The 24,532-nt window shown below is 35.3% G+C and overlaps 1 protein-coding gene across 1 annotated transcript in view; it reads right to left on the bottom strand.

Moving 5' to 3' along the window:
* Window positions 1-24,532, bottom strand: part of LOC115423108 (copine-9-like) — a 275,059-nt gene that overhangs the window by 59,145 nt on the left and 191,382 nt on the right. Inside the window, exons 7-9 of the mRNA XM_030139830.1 lie at window positions 9,118-9,181; window positions 5,570-5,673; window positions 548-652 (exon numbers count right to left, since the gene is read on the bottom strand). Of these exons, the coding sequence (XP_029995690.1) occupies window positions 548-652; window positions 5,570-5,673; window positions 9,118-9,181 (273 nt within the window). The remainder of the gene's footprint in view (window positions 1-547; window positions 653-5,569; window positions 5,674-9,117; window positions 9,182-24,532) is intronic.

The following is a 24,532-nucleotide window of genomic DNA, read 5'->3' as shown; positions in this document are numbered from 1 at the left end:
CATGGCAGTACAGTCATACAAACAGACTCAACAATTCAACCATTTTCTTCAATAATTACAGCAGATTTATCAGTACATCATCCATAAACAAACAATCCTTATTGTCATTATTTAATACTGTACCTCTCAAGAATCTTTTTTTTTTTTTGTATCTTTCTTAAACTGAATTATGTTAGATATTTGTTTTATCTCCACACACAATTTGTTCCACAATTATACTCCAAAGATGGTGATACAGAAACTTTTTAACGCAGTGCGTACTTTATGAATCTTTAAATTTAACTTTCCCCTTAAGTCATAGACTCCCTCTTTTTCACTAAACATTTGTTGAATATTGCCCGGCAGTAAGTTATTCTTTGCTTTGTACATTATTGGAATAGTTTTGAATTCCACAAGGTCAATGAGTTTTAAAGTTTTAGAATGGAAAAATAGTGGATTTGTATGTTCACGAAAACCAACATTGTGAACGTTAAACACTGTTCTTACATAACAGTTCACAATATTCTCCTTTGCATTTGAAGGTGTAGCCAACAGAACATTTCCAGACCTGTCATAGTCGCCGTTGCAGAGCGCTCGAACAGGGATGGTGAAGGGCTGCCACACCGGGTTCAGCGTGTTCTTGATCACCTCTGTTTTATGGCAGATGGTGAACCTGCCAATAAATAAATAAATAAATACATCAACTAAAGCAGTAGTACATCTTTACCACTCACTTCGTACCTGTGAAGATTATCTTACGTCAACCGTCTTTAGGTTCAAAAATACAGAAGAAAGATGGTAGATGTGGGTTTTGTTTTTTGTTTTTTTTTGTCTTTTTAAGTATTTCTTGAGGAAATCACAGAATTACAGATGGTGTTTCATTGCTGTAAACACCTCTCCAAGGCAGAGCAGATGAAGGTAGTGATGATCTTAAAAGTTTACATAAGCTTCAGCAGATTGTTGATTTGGAAAAACAAATCAGAGAGGTTCCTTTAACACTTAAGTAAACGCTACATATCACATTACATCTCAAAAATGTTCCTAAAACACTTTCATAAGCCTTCTTAGCGTTTGTCAGCTGTACTCAGCGACATTTTCTTAGTGAAATGATATTACTGCATACATGTAATCACCTTGGACAAATTAGATAAATGTAGAACTCTACATTCAGAACGTAGACAGTATGAATAGATATATTTGTAATTAGAAGTTTATACTTGAGGTATTTTCCTGTGTTGTTTGTCTTTAAGGTGGTTTTCAGCAGATTTAACTGTGGGTTGTACTCCATGGCTTGAAATTTGATGATGAATCTGCCTTTAAAAAGTCAAGGTCAAGGTTAATGGAACTTTATTTGTACCTGTGGGTAGATTTGTTTTGCAGGAAAAGGAGAGGGCATTAGCATTACACAACATTAAAACAAAACAAAACACAGGCACAGAGGACAATACGAATACATATAGGGCAAGTACCCGCAGAGGCTCACTGATCATGACTCAAATACGAATAAATAAAAAAAATAACGATACAATGACAAAGAAAATGTCAAAGCTGTAATCACTAGAAACAAATGGTAGACTTCGATAAAAGCATAAGAAGTGCACAAAGACTTACTCAAAAAAGAACCAGCAGCAGAAACTACGCTATTCCTATAGTATGTGGTCTTTGGGGTGTCAAAATCATTTTAGTTCAGGGGCCACATTCAGCTAAATTTGATCTGAAGTGGGCCGAACCAGTAAAATAACATAATAATATATAAATAATGTCAACTCCAAACTTTTCTCTGTTTTAGAGCGAAAAAAGTAAATTTACATTATGAAAAGGTTTATAATGTAACGCTCCAACTTCTCAACAAAAGGTGACTGTGCTTTTGCAATTCTGGCCCCAATCCTCTGGAATAGTCTTCCCCATTACATCAGACCATCAGATTCTATAGACACCTTCAAGCGACTCTTAAAAACTCACTTTTGTAAACAAGCATTTCATTAAATCTCTTCTGTTTATGCTCCAGTGAATACATGTTACTGACTTGACTTCTTCCCTGGAGTCTCTGTGCTTTATCACTTCACAGGTTTTCCCAGGATCATCACAGATTTTCCTAAGATCATCTCTGGACCTGCTGCTGTGGTCCTGCCTCTCTCCACCATCATTGTCATCACTCACTTATCCATATAGTTATGATGGCATTTATTGTACTGTTCCATAGATGTTCTAATTCAGTTATCTGTGCATGCATCTCCCCCTACCTCCCCCCTCTCCCCCAGTCTCTCTCTATCTCTATCGCTCTCTCTTTTCTCCTCCTTTACTCTCTCTCTTTAACCCCAACTAGCCAAGGCAGACGGCCATCCTTCAGGAGTCTGGGTCTGCTCGAGGTTTCTGCTGTTAAAGGGAAGTTTTTCCTCGCCACTGTCACCAGTCAGAAGTGTTTGCTCCTGGAGGATTCTGTTGGGTTTCTGTAAATTGGCTTAAAATTTGATTTGATTTAATTTGATGTATCTCTTCTTTATGTGAAGCACTTTGTAACATGTTTTAAAAAGTGCTATATAAATAAAGCTTTACTTACTTACTTACATCTACAAACTATCCTTTCAAAAGATGTGAATAATATTAACAAACTGAAAAAATAAGTGTAATTTTAACACTATTATGCTTCAGTTTATCATTTACACATGTACATTATAACTTACAGATCACAGTGGATCTACAAATGCACAAAACATTTAATAACAGACAGAATATTGTTAAAATTGAACTTACTTCTCTTTAGATATTTCAGGTTGTTCATATTTGTTCAGGTTATTCACATTTTTGTGAAATTATACTTTGTTTTAGTGTAAATACACGAAAATATTTAAATTTATAAGGAGAAAAATTTGGAGTTGTCATTATTTCTAGTTTATTATGATAGTATTTTACTGGTCCTGCCCACTTGAGATTGAATCGGTCTGAATGTGGAACCTGAACTAAAAGGATTGTTAAAATCTTAGTGTAATTTTTGCATTTCACAAATTCATCCCAAGGGCCAGACTAGACCCTTTGGCGGGCCGGATTTGACCTCCGGGCCGCATGTTTGACACCTGTGTTCTACCCAAAGGCATGTACTGGAACTGACTTGCAAGGCGATGGGAGTCATCACTTAAGGTGGAGTTAATGGCTGTTGGCTACAGCTGTCTGGTATATAGTGATTCCACAATCAGCTGACTGGACCAGTGGTTCTAAACTGGTCTGGCTTCAGGACCCACTGTCACCCCTCAGTGACAAGCCGTGACCCAAACTGATAACAGTTAAACTTCTCAAATGTATTTAATGAAAAGATGGTGTGTTTTGTACCTAAGATAATACAGAATATCACAGTATGAAAACACAGAAGACAAGTTTAATGATAAACCAAAATGATCAGCAAGTGGTGATGCTAAAGAATGTGATATTCCCTTTAACACTGAATCAGGTACATTTGAAAAAAAAAACCCAAAAAGTTAAGAATTAAAAGTACATTCAGTCACTTATTCAAGCATTAATCATAAAGCTGACATAACAGAAGATCCCTGACCCTAACCTAGCCATTTTTAACACCCTCGGTGTTTGCACGCAAAAATAATTCAATTAATACATTTTTAATGTGCAACTAGTGTTTCTTAACATTATTTTTTTGCCCAGACCAAGGCCTGCAACCCACTGAAAATGGGTTTGTGACCCATTTTTGGGTCATGACCCACCAGTTGAGAATCCCTGGACTAGACCTTTTAAAGGTGGGGTCTGAGATCTTAGAAAAACAGTTCAAGCTAGCTCCATTTTGAAAATACTCAGTTCAAAAGTCCAAACCCCTTTCTTCAGACGTCCCTCCGAAGCCACGCCTCCAGAGTGGTGGCACGCGCAATGCTTGTTCTCGAGGGTTCACGAGCACTGCACAGCAACAGTTCACCGGCTGAGGCTCCGTCCCCTGCTTCACTCCCGTACGCCTTGGGCTCCAACACCGACTACAGCCCCGGCTGAGCCTCGGGCTCGCCTATTCACGTGTACTTCATTCAGTTTCCTCTAAGACCCCTGCTCTTCCAGAACAGCCCCAGTTCAGACCTATGTGACTAATGTTACATTTCCTAGTGGTTTATGTTAGTGACAAAACAGTTTGCCGGTGAACTTTCCATCCTAATATGACTAATATAGCCAAGTTCTGGCTACGCTTCCTGTACAAGCACTCCAGCCTCTGGGAACGGAAGTGGGGTACGCGCAGAGGGGGGAAGGGGGGAGGGGTGAATGACAGTGGAGTTTGATAGACATATCATCATCCAATCATTTCGAGTGGGCGCTCAAAATGATTGGATGATGTTTTTTCAGTCCTGCCCGTTCCACAGGTGACAGATTTTTTTTAAATTTTTGTGTTAGAGCATTTAATTAATTAGTTTTAATCAGGGCATGAAGGGGATTTTAAGGAATATAATAAAAAATGCTCCAGAAAAACATCTCAGACCCCACCTTTAATTATCGGCTTGAGTGAGTTCTGTTCTTTGAGACAAATTTCCAAACCATGGCACGAGGGAAAAATTTAAAACAGATTCAATAAAAGCTCGATAAAAGAGTGTCGTCATTGTCTTCTTGATATGAAAGCAAGATAACGTCCTCAAACAGAATGAATACTGATGTTACAAACAACCTCATTTTTTTTTTAAACTTCAGCATCCTACATGGCAACAGCCAAAAATGGTAACAAATAGTCATTTATAAACCAACAGGTGATGTCATTAAGCAGATGTATTTTACAGGAAACACATAAATATGTAAAAACTAATATCAACCTGTAATCCATTTCATGGGGACTTTAAACAGTGATAAAGGGGGTTTTCAGCTGTCCGTTTGTCTGCTTTCGTTCCAGTTCTATCTAGAATAAGTAACAGTGCTTTGGGGGATGAATTTATTACTGTGCTACTGTTGAGCCGCATTATGTAATAAATTCCCATTATGTAATAAAAGTTCAAAATGTAATAAGAATGTCATGTCATCTTGTAATAAAGCTGCATTATGTAATAAACTGACGCATTTTGCAATAAACTACCTCAATGCATTATGCAGTAAATTTTTTCGCATTATGTAGTAAGTTATTACAATTTGAGAAATTTATTACAAAATGCACTTGACACATTTTTATTTTCAGGAAAATGTAATGTGCTAAATTAATCTTTAAACTGTGTGGTTAAAGTTCTGATTCCATTACCTGTAGCTCCTGTGACTAATTTCTTCTAAATTGCTCTGAAATTATATTAATTTGGATTGTTATTACATAATGAACCATGTTATTATATTTTTTTTTAAATAAAAATGTGTCAAGTGCATTTTGTAATAAATTTCTCAAATTGTAATAACTTACTACATAATGTAAAAAAATTTACTATATCATGCGTTGACATAGTTTATTACAAAATTGCATCAGCTTGTTACATAATGCGGCTTTATTACAAGATGACATGACATTCTTATTACATTTTGAACTTTTAGTACATAATGGGAATTTATTACATAATGCGGCTCAACAGCTACACTCTATAAATTCAGAAAATTTAATCTAAAAATGTGAAAACCACCTTATTCCCAGACTTACGTTCCATCTTCATTACTCCGATAGAAAACCAAGAAAGGGTCTGACTTTCCAAAAAAGTCTTTCTTGTCCAGTTTGTTGGCACACAGCTGCATGGTGGCGATATCCTGAAAGTGAAGACGAACAGTTTAAGTTGAACATTGGCACAATCATTCTGATGCAATTTCATTATTAATTCAGAAACTTGTTTTCTTCAGGAAGCCAATTGTTAGTGATGAAGATGTAGGCTATTTTTTTTTTTTTTTTTTTTTTTTTTTAGGGTTGATGGGGGGGGGGGTTGGTCACAATCATTTTGAAACTGAAACTCCCACTGAATAGAAACTAATTGGCTGAGTAAAAACTGCATAATGATGATGCAAATAAGAAAGCGTATCCCAGACCCAAACAGCAGCAGTCACAACCACTTAATAAACAATGCATGCAGAGATTACAGTGATTGCAATCCACAGTTTCATTTAAATTACACACTTTATTAGTTGGAGAAAGTGATTTTATTATGGGCTGTCTGATCCAAATAGCACATGGTTCATACATATGTATGAGTGATACAACGGCTAACGAGGACCTGTTATTCCTGCTACTTCTGTTTTTGAGATGCCTAGAAAAAGTTGGATAGATAGACAGATATAAGACCTTAATAAGGCATTTTAGTCTTTGCCTAGAGTGGAAAAACCATCATGGGAAAGGAAGGCTAAGCTCATCACTGACAGATAAGGGTTGTCATCCATGCACATACACACCCAACTCACTTATCAACATGGGAGGAGGATTTGGATGTTGTCAGGTGGAAAACCTCCCAGAGTAACGATGGTAAACACAACCGAGATAAACCTGTTCATGCAACAGTCCCTGGAGCAGCTGATGCACATATGTACAACCACGCATGGAAAAGTCTGTACGCATCTGACTGCCTGGGATTAATATATCATAGTGACAGGGGAACGATGTAATTGGGAAAGAAAATTGACTTTGTTAGTGTTATTGGACTGCACAGTGAACTATGAACACATTTAGGCTACGGTTACATGTAGTTGGGTATCTGACAAAATGGAAATTTTTCTCTATGTTTGCGGCTATTATTTACATAACAATGATAGCCACACCCACCGAGGAACTCAGGCCAAAGTGGAGATTTCGGCAAATTTTAATTTTCACGCTTTTTGTAAACAGAGGGAAAGGGAGATCTCAGACAGAAGTCACAGTTGAAGGAAATACATTTGCATCACATTCATTTTGTCTTAGCTATGATTATGGATAGAGATGGGAATTGATAAGAATTTAACGATTCCGATTCCATTATCGATTTTGCTTATCAATCCTATTCTTTATGGATTCTCATTGGGTGAGGGAATAAAACAGTACAAACGTGTTTTTTTTTTTGCATTAACTATCTTTTATATTTCCATCTCTGCGCAGAAAATAATACATATACAGTATGCACAAGTAATAATAACAGGTTTGGGGGTGGGTGGGTGGGGTGTCACACCATACAACTGTACAAAGTGAAAGTGAAACTTAAAGATGCTTTTCTAATCCCTCTTCGTCTTCCGCTGTTGTGCACCTCACTTTCCTTTTCCCTACCATCAGAAACATTTATTTGAGGGGGAAGGACCTTTGTTACTTGCCTTAGAATTTGGACCAGATGACACCCTGGTGTCTGCTCTGCCGCTAGATTCACAAGTGTAACTAAGTAGCGTATCAAACACGTGACATTCCTGCAAATGATATGGATACTGTGTGGACAAATGTCTGAGCATATTGGAGGGATTTCCCCCCTTTGAAGAAATGGAAGCTTTGCAAGTATTCCAAGTGGCTCTGGTGTCTTTTTGCGTGAAATATAGTCATACTTTGGAGTGTTTCTGCTTCGACGCCATGTTGGCTACGTTCTAAATCAGACCAATGTAGCGTACATGTGACATCATCACGCATGCTCAGTGAAGATGGAATCGATAAGTGGAATCATTGAGTAGGCAGGCAAATGATTCCAAGGAATTGAGCTACTGGGAACTGGTTCTCAAAAAGAACCGGTTCACGATTCCCATCCCTGGTTATGGCTGCGTTTAGAGTAGCGGTAGCATTTCTGTTAATACAGACACTTTTTGTTTGTGTTTTATGTCCAAATACAACTGCTCTGTTCTGTTGAAGAGCAGAGGATCTAATGCTACGGTTAAAAAGCTCAACTTCTTTGTCTTCAGCATTTTGTTGGGATTCTTTTCAGGATTCTGATTAGTTAATGGTACTTGATCATCTCACCACACTGCCATCAACAGGCTTGGCATGCTCTTGACAGTGTAGATCTGGGGCGCCATGACATGACAAATTCATGGGGCCCAGCATTTGTGGGGGGGCCATAGAGCAGTGGAGGGGGTCTAGTGGATACAGGTTAGAAGCTGTGAAAATTTTGTGTAAGATCTGCTGTATAAGAGAGGCATAGAAGTCGGGAGTTGAATGTTCAAAGTATGTTAAGTTTCAGTTTCGTTTTCATGCCAGTGAAAGTGACATTATGTATGGACCCCCCCACAATGTTTACCTTTCACGGGGCCAACAATTGTCAGCGGCGCTCCTGGTGTAGATATACAGGGCCTGTTAAAAAATTTTCTGAAAATGGTCATGTGTGCGCAAGGTTTTTTTTTTTAAATGGAAGGGAAATATTATTTTCCAAAATACCCAGCTATGTGTAAATATAGCCTTGTTGAGCCGCATTATGCAATAAATTCCCATTATGTAATAAAAGTTCAAAATGTAATAAGAATGTCACGTCATCTTGTAAAAAAGCCGCATTATGTAATAAACTGATACATTTTGTAATAAACTACGTCAACGCATTATGCAGTAATTTTATGTAGTAAGTTATTACAATTTGAGAAATTTATTACAAAATGCACTTGACACATTTTTATTTAAAAAAAAAAAGTAATAACATGGTTCATTATGTAATAACAAGCCAAATTAATATAATTTCAGAGCAATTTAGAAGAAGTTAGTCACAGGAGCTACAGGTAATGGAATCATAACTTTAACCATACAATTTAGAGATTAATTTAGCACATTATATTTTCCTGAAAATAAAAATGTGTCAAGTGCATTTTGTAATAAATTTCTTAAATTGTAATAACTTATTACATAATGCGAAAAAATTTACTACATAATACATTGTGCATTGAGGTTGTTTATTACAAAATGCATCAGTTTATTACATAATGTGGCTTTATTACAAGATGACACGACATTCTTATTACATTTTGAACTTTTATTACATAATGGGAATTTATTCCATAATGCGGCTCAACATGCCTTAGACAACTATTGCAGTTACACATATGTAATGTCACACATGTATCAGTAAGTTGGGCATAGTTTCCGATGAAGTTGTCCATCGTACTTGTTGCATTTGTTGAATTTCAGAATCTGTAACCCTGAAATGTGTGTTTCTGTCGGTCGGTGAGTAAGGGAGTTGCAAACTATTACACCATTTTTAGAGAAATACTGTGAAAAGTGCAGACAAAGTAAAAACAATGGAGCGCTCTGTGAATGTATGTGTGTATACTGACCCTACAGTTACTGAGCTCCTCTGCAGTTAAGATAATGATTCCGCACTTCTTCCCTGGAATCCCACTGTAAGTGAAAAGACAGAGAGAGGCAGAGAAACAGAGACTGAGAAACATAATTGTAGATTGTCATGAATAATGCAATTGCCCAGCAGATGTCATTCATAGCTCGAAGCTGTTATTGTGAGAGGTGACATTCCTGGATGACGACTGTCAAATCTAAAAAAAAAACAACTGACAAAAATGTTCCGACATTGTTACTCAAGTTGTCTTAGGAAATCTGTGCCGTTTGGTCGCAATGACGACGATTCCATTTATTCCAAAAGAGATTAGATGTGTTAGTGTGAACAAACAAAACAACATTATAAACCCATAAAACAATAAAATGACATTTTCATGTGATCATTTGTGATCATTTAGTTCTGCTGCCTTTGCAAATTTGTTGGCAGCCCCGTTGTAGCAGCTGGATGTGATGTGCCTTGCTCCTGGGCACCTCAGCGCTGATCATTGACCCATAAAGATTACTTTTATGTCAGTTCCCAAATGAAATTTTCTCCATATGTAACCTTTCTTAAGTGATTTATCACCATTTATTGATAATATTATCTTCTGTATTTTGTAAATTATCAGTATAATTCAGGTATTTTCCTATATTTAGCACTTTGAGATTTTTAGATAAAAATGTAAAGTGCATTACAAATAAAATTTATTATTATTATTATTATTATTATTATTATTGTTATATTTAATTCAATGATTGTGTAGATGTTCATAAAAGCTCAGATAAAAGTTGAAGGTTATTATATCAAAAACAGAAAAAACTGCAGAAAAAGTCACTTTTTCAGTTAAATCTATCATTAACTGAACATAAACCAAGTGTGTCCATCCACTGTCATTGATTAACCCTTTCATGCATAGTGGTCAGTACAGTGGACAGTTATTCTACAGCTGTTCTCTTGTATATTCATGGATTTTGTTGTTTTAGTTCCATATCAGCCAACACAGTGGACACTTATGCACCATCCCATACACTGACATTGAAAACATTACTGTAATTTTGCTTTTCTTGATAAACCTGATCTAACATGTTCGAGTGTAAATCAATTCCTTGTTATTGTTATTAGACTGTAATTAAAAACTTTTTTTTTTTTTTTTTGTGGCATGTTATGTCCATGAAGTGAGTAATGACTAGTATTAGAGTACACTACAAAAAAAAACAAAAAAAAACAGTTAAGGCTAGTTAACAGTTAAGTTAGTTGGACTGAAATCATTATATAAAATATTTCATTGTTTATGCTCATGTTTAGCTGATGTTCTTTTTTCTTCTTGTGTTTGATGGTGTGAAACGCTGTTAAATGTCATTGTCACACAACAACATTATCACAGCTTCAAATCTACACAAAACAAATCTGTAAGAGTCCCCACTTGTTTTACTTCTTTATTAACCCTTTCATGCACAGTGGTCACTACAGTGGACAGTTATTCTCCAGCTGTTCTCTTGTTCATTCATGGATTTTGTTGTTTTAGTTCCATATCAGCCAACACAGTGGACGCTCACACTACAAATATCTAACTCTGACCAAGTGTATTTGTCTCATTTCTAGTCCAAATATCTCATCACACTTAAAATAAGACATAATCACCTAAAGAGGAACTTTTAGGTGAGATATAAGAACTGATTTTTAGACAATAGATCTGCAAAATCTTATTTCAAGTAATCTTACCAAGATCATTTTCACTTGTTCCATTGGCAGATTTTTTTTTTTTTTTTTTTTTTAAATTAAACAAAAAAATGTTACTCTTCACTGTAAGCCCAGAATTTGTATTTACTAAAAAGCTTTAATTACAATGCACTTAAATGATTTAAGTTTTATGATGTTACTATAAAATGTTAAGTATATTCTACTAATTTGTAGACATAGTTGAAAGTACGAAAAAGTTTAAGTTGAATGGAATTAAATCACTAAGTTTTAGTCATGACCACACCTTTTTATCTTGGCATTGCATTGTGGGTATTGGGCATGTTGTTGAAAATGTGTTATTTTTCTGTGCAGGGGTTCAGCGGGGTTGTGGTGTTAGTGTTAATTTGGATTTAATGTGTGTCTGGCAGTGTTTATTGGCCTTTTTGTGTTTCTTTTTGTATTTTTGTAGAGCTGCACCATGAGTCAGAGCCATAGGAAGAACAGTGGCTTTCCTGTTCATCTAAGACTGTTAATATATAATGAAAATCTTAATTTCCTGTCAAATTAAAAGCTCTTCCTATACTGGCAAATGACATTGAGCAAACTTCCATTCATGCCACAATAGATTAAGTTGAATATAATTCATAACTATTTTGATCACTAATAGAATTTTGAGTTTGATTAACTTAAAAAAAAAAGTTGTTTAATCAGTGATAAATGAATCTGGCTGCAATTGAGAAAATTAGTCAGTGTAACCTAAAATGCTGAGTTGAATGGTTGGATAGTGGGGTTGATTTTACAACAGATTTAAAGTACAAATAACTTGTCTTTTAGTGTTCAATAGTATAAGTTCAATACTTTTAGCATTAAAGTTGAACCTACTTAAACCAATTGATTAGTCGATCATTACTCAAATCATTTAAGTGCAATCACTTGCCTCAAATTTTTTGAGTAAACTCTACTTTTCCGGGCTTATAGTGTTTAGGTGATTATGTCTTATTTCAAGTGTAATGAGATATTTTGACTAGAAATGAGAAAAATACACTTGGTAAGATTTACATTTTTGCAGTGCATGCACCATCCCATACACTGCAATTCATATTGTTACTGTAACTTTGCGTTTCTTGATAAACCTGATCTGCACTAACATGTTTGAGTGGAAATCAATTGCTTGTTATTGTTATTAAACTGTAATTAACAGTTGTTGTTTTTTTTTAACCCTTTCATGCATACTGGTCACTCCAGTGGACAGTTATTCTACAGCTGTTCTCTTGTATATTCATGGGTTTTGATGTTTTAGTTCCATATCAGCCAACACAGTGGACATTTATGCACCATCCCATACACTGACATTCAGACCATTACTGTAACTTTGCTGTTCTTGGTAAACCTGATCTGCGCTAACATGTTTAAGTGTAAATTAATTGTTATTTGTTAAATAAGGTTTGTTTTTGTTTTTTGCATATTATCTCCATGAAGTGAGTAATTACTAGCATTAAAATATGTTAAAATGTGAGAAGACATCAGATTAGCAGCATTAAAAATGTTTTTATTTCATTGTTTTCATATTACTTTCTGATATTGGGTTTTAAACATGTTTCTTTACTTCAAAAATTAAATGCATGGATATTTTTGTAACTCCATAGAAAAAAAAAAAAAAAAACTTGATCGCATTATTTTTTTCATGCCTAAGGAGGAATAAAAACACTGAAGAAAAAAATCTTGACTAAGGTTCTCACAATTCATGCATGAAAGGGTTAAACACTTTTTTTTTTTTTGCGTATTATTTCCATGAAGTGAGTATTGACTAGTATTCGTGTATGTTAAAATGTGAGAAAACATCAGATTAGCTGCATTAAAAATGCTTTCATTTCATAGTTTTCACACAGTTTATCAGTAAATATATATTTCTTTGCTTCAAAAATTAAATCCATGGCGTCCAGCTGAGTGGACATTTTTGCAGCTCCATGAAAAATGGGTTCATAAAAACAATTTCAATTGTATTGTTTTTTTAATGCCTCGAATAAAAACACTCAGGAAAAAAAAAATCTTGATTAAGGCTCTCAATTTATGCATGAAAGGGTTAAAGGCTATGTTTTTATGCAAAATATGACATCCATCTGTTTTCCGATTCACTTAGGGGCCGTTTACGCGGCGTCGGATTCAGTCGACTCCGGGAAGATTTCATCGCGGATTAGCCTTCTGTTAACATGGAAACGGTGCCTAGAGTGCCTGAATCCGGAAACTTTTGATACCAGGGTCCAGGGTGGAACGTTATCGATACGCTCCACATTCCAGCTCTGTGTTAACGCGAGTCGGAGCGTTCCGGGGTAAAATATGACGTCACCGCATGCGCGCGCAGCCAAGAACCGCCAGTTAACCTACTCCGGGCCAGTTGGTGGCAGTCATGCGCCTCCAAGCTGGTTTGCCAGCCTCTATAACACAATAAAACTGCAGAAAAAGAAGGAACAACCACAACAACAATGGCCTTTTTAAGAACAACATACGTGCTGCTAACTGTGCTCAGCTCGTCTGTCCAGACAAAGAAGTCCTGCGTCTTTGTACAACCACTCACCATTGTTGTTTGTAAATAGTGTTGTCCGCCTATTCTTCTTCTTCTCATTTAAAGGCTGTCTAAACCGGAAATCGTTTGTGCGCAGGCGCGTGTTTTACCGCCACTGTTTCACTACAGCTCTACATCGCCAGCTACTGGTCTGGCATGGCCACTACAGCGTATTCAGCCGTCCTCGCGGACTCATGTTAACGCAGATCGTTATCATAGCGGCTTCGTCTTAACGCGGAATAATTTTATAACGCAAAGGAGAAATCTTTGCGGAATTGGATCTTAGTGTTGCCGTGTAAACGTAGCCTTAGTCCACTTGAGGGTCATGGGGGGTAGAGCCTATACCACCATTCACACCAGTGGGTGGTTTCGATTGACCAGTTAACCTACAGGGTGGGGAAGCAAAATTTACAATGAACATTTAGTTGTTTTTTCTCAGCAGGCACTACGTCAATTGCTTTGAAACCAAACATATATTGATGTCATAATCATACCTAACACTATTATCCATACCTTTTCAGAAACTTTTGCCCATATGAGTAATCAGGAAAGCAAACGTCAAAGAGTGTGTGATTTGCTGAATGCACTCGTCACACCAAAGGAGATTTCAAAAATAGTTGGAGTGTCCATAAAGACTGTTTATAATGGAAAGAAGAGAATGACTATGAGCAAAACTATTACGAGAAAGTCTGGAAGATACTATTAAAGAAGAATGGGAGAAGTTGTCACCCGAATATTTGAGGAACACTTGCGCAAGTTTCAGGAAGCGTGTGAAGGCAGTTATTGAGAAAGAAGGAGGACACATAGAATAAAAACATTTTCTATTATGGAAATTTTCTTGTGGCAAATAAATTCTCATGACTTTCAATAAACTAATTGGTCATACACTGTCTTTCAATCCCTGCCTCAAAATATTGTAAATTTTGCTTCCCCACCCTGTATGAAAGTGCATGTGTGTGGACGATGGGAGGAAACAGGAGAACACAGATAGAACCCACACAGACATGAGGACAACATGTAAACTCCACTCTAACCACTGAACCAACCAATATTACATTTTACGATATGACTAGGCAGCCGTGGCCTAGTTGGCAAGAGAGTGGGCTTGTCCCTGGACTGGTGGAGAGTTGTTGGCTGATGTGCCCTTGAGCAAGGCACCTACCCCCCCATTTGCTCCCCAGGCACCTGACATGTCTCGCCAACTGCTCCTAGCATGCAGTGCAGTGTGTATGAAGCGTGATCTAGTGATGGGTTAAAGGCAGAAGGCAGATTTCGGTGTGTGTTTACATGTGTGACAAACTACTACTGACAGATTCTATTTATTTCTAAGTGAATTTTATCTTAACCTCCTGAGACCCAATGCAATTTTTGGCCTCTTTTATTTTATTTTATTTTATTTTATTTTGTTTTATTTTATTTTATTTTATTTTATTTTATTTTTGATTTTATGTCTTGTTTTCTTACTTGCTGTTTTTAATCACCTTTTAATGTTTTAAATGTGTTTCCCTGTCGTTGTATTTCAATGTCCTGTGTGAAGCACCTTGAATTGCCTTGTTGCTGAAATGTGCTATACAAATAAACTTGCCTTGCCTTGCCTCTGTAGTGGATAAGTGTTTCACAGCTTTACTAAAAAAAAATTAAATAAAACTATCAAAGATGTTTCCCTCGGTAAACCCCTCCTGTGACAGATGTAAACAGGGGCCAGCCTCACTTACACATATGTTTTGGAACTGTCCTTGTGTCAAATTATACTGGACCAAGATATTTCAGACTTTATCCGAAATCTTAAAAAAACAACTTAAACCAGATCCAGTTTTTGCTTTGTTTGGTGTGAAGCCGGCTGCTGTAGAACTTTCCAACAACCAAAACAATATGATATGTTTTGTGGTGTTGCTAGCGCAAAGATTAATCCTATTAAATTGGAAACAAAAAACTCCCCCCGTCCATTCAGCCTTAATGAGAGAAGTAATGAAACACTTACAATTGGAAAAAATTAAATTTTCATTAAAAGAGAAATTAAATGCATTCCACTTAACATGGCAACCTTTCATTGATTATTTTAATAATGCAAATGTGTAAACAATTTAGGATGGGCGATATATGATGTCCTCAGTTTGGTTTTTGATGTTCATTGCTTACTGTTGTTTGTGTGCTTTTTGTTTTACTGAGTGTTCTCATTTTTGTTGCATTGAGCACACTCAAAGAAATGGAAAACCCATGTAGTAATCCTTATGCAATGTATTTATGTTGAAAATATTTAATAAATTCATTTTTAGTGAAAAAAACAAGAGAGTTACATTACATTTAAATAATAATACAAGTCTTGGGAATATTCAATACTGTTTAATACAATTTAGTCAACGCAGTCGCTTAAAAAATGAAGTTTGTCCCAAAGCGTTTGCCGTCCACCAATGATGATTAATACCATAAATTCAATGTAATGTTTAATAAATTCAACATAATGATGTTTAGTAAATTAAACATAATGATATTTGGTAAATTCAATGTGTTTAATAAATTCAACATATTGTGGCATGTTTGCCGCAGTGCATTATGGGTAGTGGGTACTATGTTGTAAATGTGTTATTTTTACGCTCAAGAATTCAGCGAGGTTGTTGTGTTAGTACTAGTTTTGACTTAATATGTGTATGGCAATGCTTATTGGACTTTTTGTTTATTTTTTCTGTATTTTTGTAATTTGTAAAGTTGCACCCTGAGTGAGAGCCATTGGCAGAGCAATGGCTGTCCTGTTGTGATTTTTCCAGTTTGGATCTCCTTGCCTGTCAAATTAAAAGCATAACTTTTGCTCACACCTGACACTGAACTAACTTTCTGTCCAACTTCTACCTGCACTACAATGATGTTAAGGCAATTAAACATAACAACCTGTCATAAATTCAGCGTGTTTAATAACTTCAACAAAATGATATTTAGTAAATTAAACATAATGATATTTAGTAAATTAAGTGTGTTTAATAAATTGAACATAATGATGTTTAGTAAATTTAACATAACGACATTTAGTAAATTCAACATGTTTATTAAATTCAATGAAATGATATATAGTAAATTCAATGTGTTTAATTGATTCAATGTAATGATGTATACTAAATTAAATGTAACAATATTGAGTAAATTCAACATGTTTAATAAATTCAACTTAACTGTGTGATGTAGCACTTAATTAAGACAGTTTACTGAAATTTAGTCATCTTGTATTTTTAAAATTTAAATAAAAAAGTTTTGTGGGACCGGTTGACGTTATCTTATTATTTAAATCCAATGTTCTGTTTTTTTGAGTGCACAATGAATGTATATGAACACGTTTTTGTTACTATATGAAAAAACTCAATAAAGAGAATTAAAAATAAATAAATAAATAAATAATAAAAATAAAATAAAAATCTGAAAAGCTGTTGCATCATGCTGTTTCCAATCATGGCACTTATTTAATACAGAAAAGCCAACATTTTACTTACCAAGTCTCAGGAGGTTAAAACCCCTTTAGCCCTATCAGCCTGCCGGCGGGCCGAGAAAGTTATATTAATATTCATCTACTATAAAAATATAATAAATCAGGACAATGGATGTTTTTTTCAACTTTTGCTCAAAGTTTAGACCCTAATGTCAATAAAAGTACATCAAAAGTGTATTTTAGTGCAAACTTTAATGTTCAAACATGATTTTTAATCTTTGTGGGGTGAAATATACGCTATTAAAAATCTCCGACACGAACAATTAATTTATGCATATCATCGTCAATCCAGCCGAAAAAAAACAGGCGAGGATAAAAAATTCTAATTTCTCTTTTAGTTTGTTCCAGTTTACTCAGGCATAGGAATAGATACAATATTTTAGACAATGGGAATAGATTCTGTGAGGTCTCTAAATGTCCATAGACACCAAGAACATCCATATGAACCTTATTATTGTAAGTATTATAAGTAATTCTTCATTTACTTTGGGTATGTCTTTTAGGTGTTTTTTCCCTGAAAATATGGTCAGGGTTAAACAGGTTTAATAGATTACTTTAACAATATAGGTTAACAGTAATTTAAACGGCTTGAAGTTGCTGCTGATGCTCATGTACGTTTATGTTTCCAACCACAGACGCTGAACACTGGCTCCAGAAAACCCGACTGTCATTCACCCCCGTTCAAAAGACTGTGAAGTTCTTCCCAGAAATACTGCATGTTTTTTTTGTGGGAGTCAGTGTGGCCCATTTTACATTTTGACAGTATACTCCAGTGTTTTTCAAGCTTGGGGTCGGGACCCCATGTAGGGTCGCCTGGAATTCAAATGGGGTCACCTGAAATTTCTGGTAATTGATAAAAAAAAAAAAAAAAAAAAAACTTACAAATAAAAAATATATGGTGAGTTGACAGAGACAATCCCAATACATAAAAGACATGACAAACACTGAAGCTGAAACTGAAGCTGAAGCACTGTGGTTCTGTTTATCTGTCAAATGTTCATTGTGGTCAGTTTCAGATGCTGCAGCTCTTTCATAATTCATAGTTTGACTTCCTGTTTATTCAGTATTAATTGTCAGCCTTGTAAATCCAAGCTGGACTGACTGTACATATCCTGACCAAGGAAAATAAAATTCTCACTTTGTGCAGTAATCTACACCTGGCTTTTCTGCCACCGTCCATAATAATATGCATTATATAGACTAAATGTTGTCAAAATAAACGTTTATTTGCAACATAGTATAGCAAACTATTACATGACCAAAAAAAAATTTATTTTAGCAAAAAAATTTCTCCATTTTGAATGTCTGGGGTCGCCAGAACTTTGTGATGTTAACCCTTTCATGCATACTGGTCACTACAGTGGACAGTTATTCTCCAGCTGTTCTCTTGTATATTCATGGATTTTGTTGTTTTAGTTCCATATCAGCCAACACAGTGGACGCTCACACTGCAAATATCTAACTCTGACCAAGTATATTTGTCTCATTTCTAGGTGATAATGTTTTATTTCAAGTGTGATGAGATATTTTGACTAGAAATGAGAAAAATATACTTGGTAAGATTTACATATTTGCAGTGCATGCACCATCCCACTCACTGCAATTCATACCATTACAGCAACTTTGCTTTTCTTGATAAATCTGATCCGCACTAACATGGTTGAGTGTAAATCAATTGCTTGTTATTGTTATTAAACTGTAATTCACATGTTTTTTTTAAACCCTTTTTTTTTTTTTTGCATATTATTTCCATGAAGTGAGTATTGGCTAGTATTAGAGTATGTTAAAATGTGAGAAAACATCAGATTAGCTGCATTAAAAATGTTTTCATTTCATATTTTTCACACAGTATATCACTTTCTGTTATTGTGTTAAATACATGTTTGTTTACTTCAAAAATTAAACGTATAGTGTCCAGCTGGGTGGACATTTTTGTAACTCCATTAAAAATATGTTTATTAGAAAATTTCAGTCACATTGTTTTTTTCATGCCTACAGAGGAATAAAAACACTCAGGAAAAAAATCTTGACTAAAGTTCTCATAATTCATGCATCAAAGGGTTAACTGTCAGCCTTGTAAATCCAAGCTGGACTGACTGTACATATCCTGACCATGGAAAATAAAATTCTCACTTTGTGCAGTAATCTACACCTGGCTTTTCTGCCTCCGTTCATAATAATATACATTATATAGACTAAATGTCGTCTAAAATTAACATTTATTTGCAACATAGTATAGCAAACTATTACATGACCAAAAACAAGTTAATTTTAGCCAAAAAATGTCACTGTTTTGAATGTCTGGGGTCACCAGAACTTTGTGATGTTAAAATGAGGTCATGAGCCAAAAAAGTCTGGGAACCACTGGTATAGTCAGTACAGTAGTTCATGACCATAGGTGAGAGTAGGAACATAGATTGACCAGTAAATCTTTACCACGACAGACCAATACTTCGACCGCCTCACTGCAGACGCTGCACAGATCCTCCTATTCAGTCTCATGTTCTGTCTTTCCCTCATTCGTGAACAAGAACCTGAGATACTATGGTACTACCGTGGTTCAGCTCTCCGTTTAAATAGGGTCCTGACCTCTCGTGTCTGAACTGGGGTCTTACCCTCACGAACTAACCCGAAGAGGTACTACTCAGCTGAACTTATTTTGGAACACTCGCCTGTCTTCTAACTACCTTTAATCCAACCTCTGCCCCGCTAACCCTGGTACCAGAACTGCCAGGAGAAACCCAGTCTGTGGTCAGTAATAATACCAGTCCAGTTGGTTTTTGGTAGCTGTTCCACATGGATTAGTGCACTTGTTACATGACAGGTAATAATTTAAAAGCCAGGAAAATAGGCTTTCGGGACATAAAAATGGTAGGTGGATAAAGGCAAATACTTTCAGGACCTTGAGACTTTGATGTTATGCACACAATAAACCTAACGTTTTACATTCACCAACATATTATGCCACACAGGGAAATAACTCAAGGAGAATTTAGAATTTACTTTTTATAAATTTATTGTAGGCAATTTTAGCAAAGCAAAGCATATACATAAATCATCAATCAATTAATCCCTAATAAAATCATTAAACTGAACTTCTAAAACCATAAATCAATATCCTTTATTAAACCTAAACTGTCCTCAATTTTCCTTACTTCAACGCAATCCCTGTTGTAATCTCTCAACCCACAGTTCAGCCTTGTGAAAATGTCCCTAATTGTTGCCTCGCTTGATGTCCTCAGGGGAAGAAAAACAAAATAAAATGGTGTTGAAAGTCTCTTTTCTTCAATCAAAAATTGAAAGAAAATCAAAATTGGAAAAGTTCTCAAAAAGAATAATTATTTCTCTAACTTCTGTAAAAGGAAAAATCCGAATTATAAAAGATCAAAAATTAGAAAGTGTTGTAAATCCGGTTAAATCGGAAAAGTAAAACTATAAAATAGAATCCAAAAATCAATCTAAATTAACAAGTCGAATAGACTGAATCGTAGAAAATCCAATAACCGAGAAAAATCGGATAAATGGAAATAAACTAATGACTTCTAAAAGCTTGAAAAAGTTCAAATTCATAAAGAATTGAAAATTGGAAAAAGAATCCTAGGATAAATTCGTAAAAATTCACTTAATCGGAAACATCGACGAATAAGAATAAAAATGAAAACTTCTTTAAACTACAAAGTTGTCTGAAAAGACTTAAATTCCTAAAGAATTTGTAATACAAGAAAAGAGTCCAATAAGTGAAAATGTAAAAATAGTAATTACAACTAAATATAGAAAAAGGTCTAACCTAGTAAAAATAACAATTGTATAATTTAGAAAAATAGGATTATCACTTACCGAGTATTAATCGGAAAAAGTTACAAAACCGGAGTATTTAGAAAAGTAAAAATCAAAAATTAAAGCTTAATCAATATCAAAAACCTAAATAGGAAAAAGTCAAGAAGTTAGAGAAATTGGATAAATGTAGAAAAATCAAAAACCAAATTTAATCTAATTACTGTAAAAAGTCAAAAGGTAAAAATTAATTTAATTTGCAAAGACAACCTCAACAGCTTGATCAGGGCTGCCGAGTTTGTCTTAAAATACTGGGTAAAAGAAAAGAAATAAGAAAATGTAAAAATTCTTCTTCCTTTCAGTCCGGGCCAAAGTGGAGAAAAATACCAAAAGTCTGTTAAACAGATGGTCCGTCGGCAAATGTTCCCCAAAAGGTGGTAAAAGCTCTTAAAATACAGTTCTTGCCTTTAAGAGTCTTTGGTCCTTTGTCATCTGAAGAAATAGGTCTTTGCTTTTAAAAGTTCGATCAGTCGATGCAAAGTTATTCTATCAGATGAACCTCCAGCATTATTTGAGAAGTAAGATTAACTCCGAAGCCAATCTGCCACGCTCCTTTCGGGTCTCAAAAGAGCATCGCTCAGAGTTATCTTCTCTACGTTTTACAACGTAGGGCACGCAACTTCTTAGAGCGTCTTGCACTTCTGAAAATGCTATAATAGCGGTTCTGGTTTTTAACCAAACTCTAGGCATTACCTCATTGATGCCTAGACAGTTGACTTCATTGATAGATGAGTAATGTCTAAATGCCTCTGGCAGAACTTCCCTTTTTTACCGGTCTTGACCAGTTTTGGGTGCAGAAAATAGCCTATTGTTTATGTCACTTCTCTTTTCTTAACGTTATCAGTTAGCTTCAGCTGCAGATGGCTCGGTGCTGTTACTTTACTTCTCCTTTTCTGCGGATTTGTCCTAACATGCCCCTTCACTGCTTTAACATGTCTCAACTTGTCTCCTCTACACACAGTAGTCACAAATGATCAACATTCATTTAAACATTCTTTTCTTAGCTATACTTATTGATCACATTACATATATCTAATTTAATGCAATACATCAGTTCAAATCATCTTTTTAATACTAAGCTGTACTTTACATTGGTTAAAATGCTGGGTGTACACTTCTTTATGAGGCCTTCTGGTGCCTGGTGTGACCTGTGGGGCCCTGACCTCTGCCTAACTTGACAATACTTAAACTCCTCCACTTGATCCAAGGCCTCTCCACCGACCTGAAGAGGGCAGACCACCTTTTTCCGGTCGAGAACCATGGCCTCGGATTTGGAAGTGCTGATCCTCATCCCGCTTGCTTCACACTCGGCTGTAAACCGCCCCAGTGCACACTGAAGGTCCAGGTTCAATGAGGCCAACAAGACAACATCATCCGCAAAGAGCAGGGATGAAATCCTGTGGTCCCCAAACCGGACCCCTCTGACCCTGGCTACTAGAACCCGACTGACTAATCGGCCAGCTGATTAATCAGGCTGATTACAGCGTTTCACCGATTAATCAACATCAGCCAATATGTAGGCGATGTATTAACTTTTTTACTGCGCGGAGATTCTGTCACTCGCTGCTCCTGTGTGTGTGTGTGTGTGTTGTGTGCTGCCCGGAGGGTTTGATGAACAGTAAAGCGAGTTAGTTTCACTTTCACTCCTGCTCAGACAATGACTACCGCCCCCCCCCCCCCCCCCCCCCCCCCGTGCTTGCGTGCTCTGACAAGCATGGACTGCTAATGCCCCCCTCTCTCTTTCTTTTTGTAACTTTTTCTATTTTTGCCTGAAGCAATAAATCAAGCTTTGTTTTAACTTTTTAAAACCTCAGTCCTTCTTTTGGTGAATTCTTCATTTCTCCTGGATTGGTCCTTCCATCCAAAACACAACTGATGAGTTAATTTGAAAAAAGCGACACCCCCCCCCCCGGGGTACTCTGGATTTTGAGCTGGACTCCATTTACAGAGTAGTGGAGTAAGGTGAGAAATACCGGGTCATGTATTTCTCAATAACATGCAATTTAAGTCAGGACAAAGCGAAAATAGTGTGCCGGTGTATAAATTATACAGATTTTCTGACGCAGTAATCCATTAACCAAAATAATTGTGTTTTTTTTGTGATTTACTGTTACTGTGGTGTTACAGTGTAATGATCTGAAAATGACATTACCTTGAGTTGAGCTAAAATAACGAATGAATAAACATTATTATCTGACTAAAAGTTACTGAAATTGGAGAAAATTTTGTCTACTCAGATAACATTTGGTCAGTCTCTAAAAAGAGTAAAAGTTACTCTGTGGGTAAAGCTCTCCAAACTCAATATAGAGCCAAATTTACTCTGAGGAAAATATTTTTGTCTATGGAAAACAATGCTCAGTTATTTTTCCTGTATATAGATTCAAAGCTAAATATAAATGTATTCTGAAATATATTCTAACAAACTTTAACCAACTTCTCATTCGACCCACAGCGCTGAATATTATTAAAGTGTCCTTTTTCATTACTTTGACAGTCAATGTCATGATTTTAATTTTTTTCTTTCCTGTTTTCTTTCTCATTTCAGAAAAACGATCCACACAAACACAGAAATGTCCTCAGCTTTTCAGATTCTTACATCCGTTCCCTCTCACAGTCAAGGTTAAACTTCTACCACTTGTTTCTTCTGTTTCTTTTATTTCACTTCCATTTACAGACACATTTAACGTGAAGGTTTCACTGCAAAAATCAAAACCTTACCAAGTGTATTTTTCTCATTTCTAGTCCAAATATCTCATCACACTTAAAATAAGACATAATCACCTAAAGAGGAACTTGTCAGTGAGATATAAGAACTTATGTTCATGTAATATTTTTGTTTTGATTTTGATTATTTTTATTTATTTATTTCTTCTTTTCTCCTCTGATGTTTAAAATCATCCCTATGGTGTATCTGTAAGGTTATACATGTATGTATGTTACTTCTGTAAAATGCACCCTATCTCACTGTAATGAACTATAATGTTTGCTAAACACCATAACATCCTGTAAAGCTTCTGTTAATAAGAACAAATCTTTATTTAAAAAAAAAAAAAAAAAAAAATGATACAGTATAAGAATTATTTTTAGACAACAGATCTTGAAAATTTTATTTCAAGACAGCCTTACCAAGATAAGTTTCACTTGTTCCATTGGCAGATTTTTTTGCTTAATTCAAGTTTTTTTTTTTTCTTAATTCAAGAGTAGTTTGCGTTGAAACTATCATAAAATTTGCAAAAAAATAAATAAAAGAAAATAAAAATAGACTTCAGAATATGCGGTGCAAAAATCACAAATCTTCCCAATTGTATTTTTCCCCTCAGTTCTAGTCAAAACATTTCTTAAATATAATTTCACTTGTTCGATTGGCAGATTTTTTTGCTTGAATTAAGCAAAAAAAAAAAAAAAAATCCTGAATTAAGCAAAAAAAAAATCTGCTAATGGAACAAGTGAAAATTATCTTGGTAACATTTCTTGAAATAAAATTTTTTAGACAATAAGTCTTGAAAATTTTATTTCAATAAATCTTACCAAGATAATTTTCACTTGTTCCATTGGCAGATTTTTTTTTGCTTAATTCAAGGTTGTGTTGTTGTTGTTTTTTGCTTAATTCAAGATTATTTTGCTTGAAACTATCATAAAATTCGCAAAAAAAATAAAAATAAAAAATAGACTTCAGAATATGCGCTGCAAAAATCAAAATCTTCCCAAGTGTATTTTTCTCGTTTCTAGTCAAAATATCTCTTAAAATAAAATTTTCACTTGTTCCATTGGCAGATTTTTTTGCTTGAATTAAGCAAAAAAAAATTCTGAATTCAGCAAAAAAATCTGCTAATGGAACAAGTGAAAATTATCTTGGTAACATTT

This window comes from Sphaeramia orbicularis, chromosome 7 (genome assembly GCF_902148855.1).
Source record: "Sphaeramia orbicularis chromosome 7, fSphaOr1.1, whole genome shotgun sequence".
Classification (NCBI taxonomy): Eukaryota; Metazoa; Chordata; class Actinopteri; order Kurtiformes; family Apogonidae; genus Sphaeramia; species Sphaeramia orbicularis.
Note: the sequence above shows the minus strand (reverse complement) of the source record. Positions and strands in the feature narration are given on the sequence as shown.